The sequence below is a fragment of the Nansenia antarctica genome, assembly GCF_963989245.1.
Source record: "Nansenia antarctica genome assembly, chromosome: 1".
NCBI lineage: Eukaryota > Metazoa > Chordata > Actinopteri > Argentiniformes > Microstomatidae > Nansenia > Nansenia antarctica.
In genome coordinates this window covers 22,253,520-22,263,205 of record NC_137674.1, presented here as the reverse complement: position 1 = coordinate 22,263,205, position 9,686 = coordinate 22,253,520, and the positions used below count along the sequence as shown (strand labels likewise).

General features: G+C 50.3%; 1 protein-coding gene across 1 annotated transcript in view; it reads left to right on the top strand.

The window, feature by feature from the left end:
* slc4a11 (solute carrier family 4 member 11) overlaps window positions 1–9,078 on the top strand; it is a gene marked incomplete at both ends in the record, with an annotated part of 81,969 nt that extends 72,891 nt beyond the window's left edge. The window contains 7 exons of the mRNA XM_080536325.1: window positions 1–47; window positions 3,641–3,747; window positions 4,076–4,241; window positions 6,031–6,204; window positions 6,538–6,733; window positions 8,235–8,404; window positions 9,012–9,078. The exon at window positions 1–47 is cut by the window's left edge and continues 185 nt beyond it. Of these exons, the coding sequence (XP_080392451.1) occupies window positions 1–47; window positions 3,641–3,747; window positions 4,076–4,241; window positions 6,031–6,204; window positions 6,538–6,733; window positions 8,235–8,404; window positions 9,012–9,078 (927 nt within the window). The remainder of the gene's footprint in view (window positions 48–3,640; window positions 3,748–4,075; window positions 4,242–6,030; window positions 6,205–6,537; window positions 6,734–8,234; window positions 8,405–9,011) is intronic.
* Between the last annotated feature and the right edge of the window lie 608 nt (window positions 9,079–9,686).

The window sequence follows — 9,686 nt, the reverse complement described above, 5'->3', positions numbered from 1 at the left end:
CTGGGAACCCTCTGGATGGGATACACCCTGTACCAGTTTAAGAGGAGGTATGTAGGATACACACTGTACCAGTTTAAGAGGAGGTATGTAGGATACACCCTGTACCAGTTTAAGAGGAGGTATGTAGGATACACACTGTACCAGTTTAAGAGGAGGTATGTAGGATACACCCTGTACCAGTTTAAGAGGAGGTATGCATGTATGTAGGTAGGTAGGTATGTATTATGTATGTAGCAGGGACGTGCCGTCCATATAAGCAGGGTAAGCAGTGCTTACCCAACGAAAAAAGAAAAAAGGAAAATATTAAAATAAAAGTGCATGTAACCGTTTGTTTGTTTTCATTAAAAGAGTCGTATTTTAGGGCCCAGGGCAGCAGGAGTCATTCATTTTGACGTTGCATTTTTAGCGCCACCTGTAGGAGTAAAGCACTCCCTACTCTGCTTTGCATATAAGCACTGCGCTCTCTGCTTTCCCTCGCGTACATTCGAATGCGTGAAAATGTCTTTTTTATTTTTTTCCGATGCCTCAACCCGCTGTTTAATGTGACCAGGGTAAGCATGCTTACAGCCAATCAGAGTAGGTATTTCATTCCGATAAGAGCTACTGATTGGCTCTTATCACTTTCAAGTTCACTTAACATTTCACCTCTCGCCCGGCAGAATAGCTTATGCCAGCTAGCTCAAACGATCTAAATAATAATAATCAATAAGGATAACTTGCTTGATTTTGTGAATATGGACATTACTGTCAGCGACCTAAAGGGATTTCGTAGACTGGACTGGACTGGAAAAACACAACTACTGGCTAAAGGCCGCCCGGCCGCTCGCTCACCGATGTTCACACTGACCCAGAAAGGGAGAGTCGCCAGCGGCTACAGCAAGCCTGGTATGAGCGGTTTATATGATGTATATGATTCGCGAGGCTGGTGGCGATCTGTGCTTGTTTATATGGTTTGAGTACTTTGAGAGGGAGGGTCTGTGATGTGATGTCAAGTGCCTGATTGATTGATTGATTGAAAACCTTTATTGTCCCCAATGGGGAAATTTTGTTGTCAAACAGCTCAGTTAGGGCAGGAAACATTCAGTACAGAAAACAGAAAAACATTCAATAAAATACATAAAACAGTGCAGGCTCAATAAGTAAAAAGTTCCAAAAGTTCCATCTCCAGGTCTCCCCCACCCTGCAGGGCCTGGTTGTAGAGTCGGAGTGCAGCTGGAATAAAGGACTGTCCAAATCTTTTTGTACTTTGACGGGGGAGAACAAATCTGTGGCTGAACTTGCTCCTCATCCCTGCCAGCTCGCAGTACATCGGGTGGGAGGGATTGGCCAGCATGGCCGCCAGTTTTTTCCCCATCCTCTGTTCTGCCACCACCTCTAGGCTGTCCAGCCCGGTCCCCACCACAGAGCTGGCCTTCTTCACCAGTTTGTTTAGCTTCGCAGCATCCCTGGCACAGATGTTTCCACCCCAGCAGGCCACGGCGAAGAACAGAACGCTGGCAACCACCGACTGATAAAACATTTGCAGCAGCTTGTTGCAGACACCGAAAGACCTCAGCCTTCTCAGGAAAAACAGTCTGCTCTGCCCTTTCCTGAGAAGAGCCTCGGTGTTGTCAGTCCAGTCCAGTTTGTTATTAATTTGTACTCCCAGGTACCTGTAGGAGTCCACCCTCTCGACTTCCACCCCCTTGATGGTGATGGGGGCTGGGGTCCTTCTCTTCCTCCTAAAATCCACCACCAACTCCTTTGTTTTGCTGGTGTTAAGCAAAAGGTAGTTGGTGTCGCACCACTGCACGAAGCTCTCCACCAGGGCCCTGTACTCCTCATCCCTGTCGTCTGTGATGTAACCGACGATAGAGGAGTCATCCGAAAACTTCTGCAGGTGGCACTGGTCGGAGCTAAACTGGAAGTCGGAGGTATAGAGGGTGAAGAGAAAGGGTGACAGAACAGTTCCCTGGGGGGCACCGGTGTTGCACACCACCACCTCAGACTGACAGCCCTGCAGTCTCACATACTGACGCCTGTCTGTGAGGTAGTTGTGGATCCAAGCCGTCAGGGAGTCCTCCACACACATCACTGCTAGTTTGTCAGCCAGCAGTGATGGCTTGATAGTGTTAAATGCACTGGAGAAGTCGAAGAACATGGTCCTCACCATGCTCTGTGGCCTCTCCAGGTGTGTGTAGGCCCTGTGCAGCATGTAAATGATGGCGTCCTCCACCCCCATGCTCTCCTGGTATGCAAACTGCCGGGGGTCCAGGAAGTCCTTCACCTGGGGCTTAAGGTGTTGCAGCACTAGCCTCTCCAGGATCTTCATGACCTGTGGTGTCAGGGCGACAGGTCTGTAGTCGTTTGGGGTGCTGGGCCGTCCCTTCTTTGGCACTGGGACGATGCAAGAGGTCTTCCAGAGCTGTGGCACCCTCCTCAGTCTTAGAGATAGACTGAAGAGATGTTGGAATGTGTCCGCCAGCTCTCCAGCACACACCTTCAGAACCCTGGGGTTGATGTTGTCTGGACCTCTGGACTTGTTCACATTCACCCTGGAAAGCTGCCTTCTCACCTGCTCAGATGTTATAAAGCTGTGAGTACCGGTGTCTCCAGGTGTGAAGTGTGTGACAAAGTGTGAAAAGAAAGTGTGTTGTGTTTACTATGGAGGATGGAAACGGTGTGTGTCTGTGTTGTGCGTGTGTGCGTGTGCGATGTTGAAACTGGACTTAGTAGGTTGGCTACTTGAAAAGATCTTTGAACAATGAGCACCCCTGATATAGTCGAAACTGGCAACTGTTTTTTTTGTTTTTGGTAATCTGATCACAAAGTGACACTACAGTTTATTAGCGGGTTCTAGGGCATCAAAATTGCATTTCCTTGAAACTGCGTTCACTGATAGCGTGTATGTGTAATTACGTGTATTTCTATATCTTATGCTTACCCAATCTAAAAGCTCACGGCACGTGCCTGGTGTATGTGTAATTACGTGTATTTCTATATTTTATGCTTACCCAATCTAAAAGCTCACGGCACGTGCCTGGTATGTAGGTAGATAGGTAGGTAGGTTGGTAGGTATGTAGGTAGGTAGGTAGGTAGGATACACCCTCTACCAGTTCAAGAAGAGGTATGTAGGCTAGGATACACCCTCTACCAGTTCAAGAGGAGGTGTGTATGTAGGTATGTAGGTAGGTAGGTAGGTATGCATGTATGTAGGCTACACTCTCTACCAGTTTAAGAGGAGGTATGTAGTACAAACCTTTTAGCAAATTCAAGGATGTTTTTATTTATTTTTGCTATTTCCATAAAATCTCAAATGCGATATACTTCAAAATGACCATAAAAATGCTTCATGGAAAAGGAATGTTTGGCGTTGGACCATGGAGGTCCTCAGGAGAGGCAGGCCTACAGCTCCCAGACCTGCAGGGTGGCAGAGGGCTTCTACTGCAGCGGCTAACTAGATCAGCATTAGCATTAGCATTAACATTAGCATTAACATTAGCATTAGCATTAGCATGCATCCTCTGATCCTCTCAGTAATCAGATCAGCTTCACTCAGATTCAGTTGTGTAACAAAGCTGGACTGTGTCAGAATGGCAGTCATTGTCCTTGTCAAAAGTAATTGTATTCCTCTGTCTCTCTCTCCCTCCCTCCCCCCCAGTCCGTTCCTCCATGCCAAGGTGAGGGAGGTGCTGTCTGACTGCGCCCTGCCCATCTCAGTGCTGCTGTTCTCCTTCATCGGCTCCTACCTGTTCAACGACATTGAACGTCAGTATTATTATTATTATTATTATTATTATTATTATTATATACCATTTAGCTGACGCTTTTATCCAAAGCAACTTACTCGCCTCCTCCCCTCCCCCCCTCTCCTCCTCCCCACCTCCTCCCCTCCCCCCTCTCCTCCTTCCCTCCTCTCAACAACCTAATTAACATCCTGAACTCTTAAAACTTCATCATTAACCTCATGATTTTTCGATCCGCCATTTTACCATCACCGTTCAGAGTCATAATCCAGCCCAGTGCATCCCAGTTCGCTAACTGACTCATTGTGTGTGTGTGTGTGTGTGTGTGTGTGTGTGTGTGTGTCCTGCAGTTCCTGTGTTCAACTTCTACAACGGGCCCATGTTCACGGTGGCTCCGTTTGCGAGGCTGTCCGGCGTGAACGTGCTCAGCGCCATGGGGCTGGGCTTCCTGCTCGCCCTCCTCATCTTCATAGACCAGAACATCGTCGTGTCTCTGACCAACGCCCCGGAGAACAGGTGTGTGTGTGTGTGTGTGTGTAGAAGGACAGGTGTGTGTGTCTGCTGTAGGAGAACAGGTGTGTGTGTGTGTGTCTGCTGTAGGAGAACAGGTGTGTGTGTGTGTGTGTGTGTGTGTAGAAGAACATGTGTGTGTTCTGCTGTAGAAGAACAGGTGTCACGACCCAACAGCAATGTGCGTACATGGATACTCAATGGGCTCGTTCCCACACAGGGCCGAGGCCGGACACAGGTAGATTAGCTCAGGGTTAGCTGACAGCACCCAGGTTGTTAAGGGGAAATGGCTTACCTGGCTCCGATGTATCGTGGCGTGGTCCGCGGCGATACTGAACAGCCCGCACGTTCGTACAGTGGGGTGTTCCTTCCCGTTCAGTATTGACATATAACATAACAAACAAAACCGGACACGACACAACACGACCTCGGGGGTAATCCAATATTCCCCACGGTAATAGTCTTGATAATAATTGTCCAAGGGGTTCTCTTCTAGATAAGGCGTCTCAATCAGTATTTCTCTCCTCGCTTAACTCCACTCTCCACTCTCTCGACTCTTCAGGTAGCAAATGAGCACCTGTCAATATACCTTTCGAGAGACCCGCCAACAGGCAAGCCACTCCCCCATGTACCCTGGGTAGCCAATCAACACCCCCTGAGCTTACCATGACAACTAGGAACAGTTGGATCGTGATACAGGTGTGTGTTCTGCTGTAGAAGAACAGGTGTGTGTTCTGCTGTAGAAGAACAGGTGGGTGTTCTGCTGTAGAAGATGTTATGAGGTCATGACGACAGCTTGCTAGGCGGCCTTCTGAACGTCTTTATGTAAAGCTTGTGTAAGGCTTGTGTAAGGCTTGTGTAAGGCTTGTCTAAGGCTTGTCTAAGGCTTGTGTAAGGCGTGTCTAAGGCTTGTGTAAGGCTTGTCTAAGGCTTGTGTAAGGCTTGTCTAAGGCTTGTGTAAGGCTTGTGTAAGGCTTGTGTAAGGCTTGTGTAAGGCTTGTATAAGGCTTGTCTAAGGCTCGTGTAAGGCTTGTGTAAGGCTTGTGTAAGGCTTGTGTAAGGCTTGTGTAAGGCTTGTGTAAGGCTTGTGTAAGGCTTGTCTAAGGCTTGTGTAAGGCTTGTCTAAGGCTTGTCTAAGGCTTGTGTAAGGCTTGTCTAAAGCTTGTGTAAGGCTTGTGTGAGGCTTGTGTAAGGCTTGTGTAAGGCTTGTCTAAGGCTTGTGTAAGGCTTGTGTGAGGCTTGTGTAAGGCTTGTGTACGGCTTGTGTAAGGCTTGTGTAAGGCTTGTGTGAGGCTTGTCTAAGGCTTGTGGAAGGCTTGTGTGAGGCTTGTTTAAGGCGTGTTTAAGGCTTGTGTGAGGCTTGTGTAAGGCTTGTGTAAGGCTTGTGTAAGGCTTGTGTAAGGCTTGTGTGAGGCTTGTGTGAGGCTTGTGCGAGGCTTGTGTAAGGCTTGTGTAAGGCTTGTGTAAGGCTGGAGGTGAGGCCATTGTTGACAATCACAAAAGCACACGTTGTCAATGTGTGTTTGTTAATACCTTAGGAGGTTGATGCACCTTGGTGTGTGTGTGTGTGTGTTTGTGTGTGTGTGTGCATGTGTGTGAGAGTACATATACTGTATGTGTTTGTGTGTGTGTGTGTATGTTAACTCTGTGTGTGTGTGTGTGTGTGTGTGTATTACCTGTGTGTGTGTGTTAACTCTGTGTGTGTGTTTGTGTGTGTGTGTGTGTGTGTGTTAACTCTGTGTGTGTGTGTGTGTGTGTGTATTAACTGTGTGTGTGTGTGTGTGTGTGTGTGTAGGCTGGTGAAGGGGACCGCGTACCACTGGGACCTGATGCTCTCTGGCCTCATCAACATCCTGATGTCTGTGCTGGGGTTGCCATGGATGCACGCCGCCTTCCCCCACAGCACGCTGCACGTCCGCCAGCTGGCCTTCGTAGAGCAGCGCGTGGAGGGGGGGCACCTCTACGAGACGTGAGTCACAGACGTAGCATAGCGGCTAACCACAGAGCAGCCTAGCAGCTAAACACAGAGCAGCCTAGTGGCTAAACACAGAGCAGTGTGTGTTGCCTGACCTGTGTTTCTGTGTTGTGTGTGTGTGTGTGTGTGTGTTTGTGTGTGTGTGTGTGTGTGTGTGTTTCTGTATTGTGTGTGTGTTGCCTGACCTGTGTTTCTGTGTTGTGTGTGTGTGTGTGTTTCTGTGTTGTGTGTGTGTTTCTGTGTTGTGTGTGTGTGTGTGTTTCTGTATTGTGTGTGTGTTGCCTGACCTGTGGTTGTGTCCGCCCCCCCCCCCCCCCCCCCCCCCAGCATCGTGAGTGTGAAGGAGACCAGGCTGACGTCTCTGGTAGCTAACATCTTCATCGGGGCGTCAGTGCTGCTGCTGCCGGTGCCTCTGCAGTGGATCCCCAAGCCGGTCCTGTACGGCCTGTTCCTCTACATCGCCCTCACATCCATAGACGGGAACCAGATGTGTGACCGCATGGCCCTGCTGCTGAAGGAACAGGTGAGAGGGGGGACAGGTGAGAGGGGGGAGGAGGGAGGAGGGACAAGTGAGAGGGTGGAGGAGGGACAGGTGAGAGGGTGGAGGAGGGACAGGTGAGAGGGGGGAGGAGGACAGGTGAGAGGGGGGAGGAGGGGGAGGAGGACAGGTGAGAGGGGGGAGGAGGACAGGTGAGAGGGGGGAGGAGGGGGAGGAGGACAGGTGAGAGGGTGGAGGAGGGACAGGTGAGAGGGGGGAGGGGGGACAGGTGAGAGGGGGGAGGGGGGACAGGTGAGAGGGGGGAGGGGGGACAGGTGAGAGGGGGGAGGAGGGACAGTACCAGCACTGTCACCTGAGGCACCTGCTTCCCCCTATACTTGTATATGTTTTTATATTCACTTTACTTTCACTTTACAATCACTTTCGATTGTAAGTTGCTTTGGAATAAGGCGTCTGCTAAAGGCCAAACATGTCAACGTAAATGCAGTAGGACCACATGTTGCAGTGTGAGACCTTATGGTGACTTCCAGTGTGCATCTCCCCCCCCCCCCCTCTGGTGTCTCACTGTCTCTCTCTGGTCCCCCCCCCCCCCTCTGGTGTCTCACTGTCTCTCTCTGGTCCCCCCCCCCCTCTGGTGTCTCACTGTCTCTCTCTGGTCCCCCCCCCCCCCCCCCTCTGGTGTCTCACTGTCTCTCTCTGGTCCCCCCCCCCCCTCTGGTGTCTCACTGTCTCTCTCTGCCCCCCCCCCCCCCCCCCCCTCTGGTGTCTCACTGTCCCTCTCTGGTCCCCCCCCCCCCCCCCCTCTGGTGTCTCACTGTCTCTCTCTGGTCCCCCCCCGCCCCCCCCCCTCTGGTGTCTCACTGTCTCTCTCTGGTCCCCCCCCCCCCCTCTGGTGTCTCACTGTCTCTCTCTGGTCCCCCCCCCCCCCTCTGGTGTCTCACTGTCTCTCTCTGGTCCCCCCCCCCCCTCTGGTGTCTCACTGTCTCTCTCTGGTCCCCCCCCCCCCCCCCCCTGGTGTCTCACTGTCTCTCTCTGGTCCCCCCCCCCCCCCCTCTGGTGTCTAACTGTCTCTCTCTGGTCCCCACCCCCCCCCCCTCTGGTGTCTCACTGTCTCTCTCTGGTCCCCCCCCCCCCCCCCCTCTGGTGTCTCACTGTCTCTCTCTGGTCCCCCCCCCCCCCCCCCTGGTGTCTCACTGTCTCTCTCTGGTCCCCCCCCCCCCCCCCCCCTGGTGTCTCACTGTCTCTCTCTGGTCCCCCCCCCCCCCCCCTCTGGTGTCTCACTGTCCCTCTCTGGTCCCCCCCCCCCCCCCCCCCCCTCTGGTGTCTAACTGTCTCTCTCTGGTCCCCCCCCCCCCCCTCTGGTGTCTCACTGTCTCTCTCTGGTCCCCCCCCCCCCTCTGGTGTCTCTCTGTCTCTCTCTGGTCCCCCCCCCCCCCCCCCCCCCTCTGGTGTCTCTCTGTCTCTCTCTGGTCCCCCCCCCACCCCTCTCTGGTGTCTCACTGTCTCTCTCTGGTCCCCCCCCCAGACATCGTACCCCCCCGCCCACTACATCCGTAAGGTCCCCCAGAGGAAGATCCACTACTTCACCTTCCTGCAGATGATGCAGCTGCTGGTGCTGTGTGCGTTCGGCATGTACCCCCTCCCCTACATGAAGATGATCTTCCCCCTGGTCATGATCCTGCTCATCCCTATCAGGTACCTCATCACCACAACACGCTAACGCTAACGCTAGCCCTAACCCTATCATCACCACAACACGCTAACGCTAGCCCTAGCCCTATCATCACCACAACACGCTAACCCTGACCCTGAGACACAACTTCACGTTATCATCAGTGTTATCTCAGCTTATATCACTTGAACATGGTTTTCTACAGCTTTAGTTTCAAGTTTCAAGTTTATTGTTACGTCACATTACACAAGTGTAAGAGACAACACTTCTTAGGCTTCGGTTCCTGACATTGCAGCATCTGACAATAAGGCAATAGGCATAATTCAAGATAATAATTTTAAAAAGTGACAATCGTACGTAATAAGATTATTTACAATTAGGCATAATTCAATAAAAAGTGTCAATAGTGTCAAAGACATAAGTGACAGTAGTAAAGTGACTGAGCTTACGGTTGAGGTAGGTTTATAATGTTGTATATAATGTTGTATATAATGTTGTATATAATGTTGTTTATAATGTTGTTTATAATGCTGTTTATAATGTTGTGTGCTTCATGAGATATATATTTACTGTGGTAAAAAGGTAAACAGTAAATTGATATGAAGTGTGTTGTCCTCTCTCCTTTTGCAGGAACAAAGTGCTTCCTCACATCATTGAAGCCAAATACCTGGACATAATGGACGCCCAGCATATGTAGCCTCAGTAACAGACACAGACGACCTTCTGGGGGAAAGGCTTCTGGGATTAGTAAAACTGACTGCTGGCAAATGAGGGAAATGGAACCTGACTGTCTGATGTTGTTAGAGAAGAGCCTCCTACAGATGAAGCACTGGAATGAAGGGATGGAAAGAGAAAGAGAGAGAGAGAGAGAGGTGTCCATCAGGACCTTTTGTGAATATGGACAGATCAGGTCTCTTATCTCTCACCACAGGACCAGGTCTGCAGAACCTTGTTCACCTCTTTAAAGACCAGAACCCTGTTCATCTGTAAAGACTAGAACTGTTCACCTCTGTAAAGACCAGAACTGTTCACCTCTGTAAAGACCAGAACTGTTCACCTCTGTAAAGACCAGAACCCTGTTCTTCTCTGTAAAGACCAGAACTTTCTCTTTGAGGCCAGTGCCATTATAGCTATTTTTTTCTCCAAATAGTTTTCCTTAAATCTTTCTCATTGTGTGGTGTTATAACTGTTGTGTCTGTAAAGTAGGAAGACAGTCCACTAGACACAAGGACCCCAGAGTTCTTAGTCATCTTGAAAGGTGCCAGTTTTATTTTATTTTTTGAGGGAATAAGTCAATACAGTGCA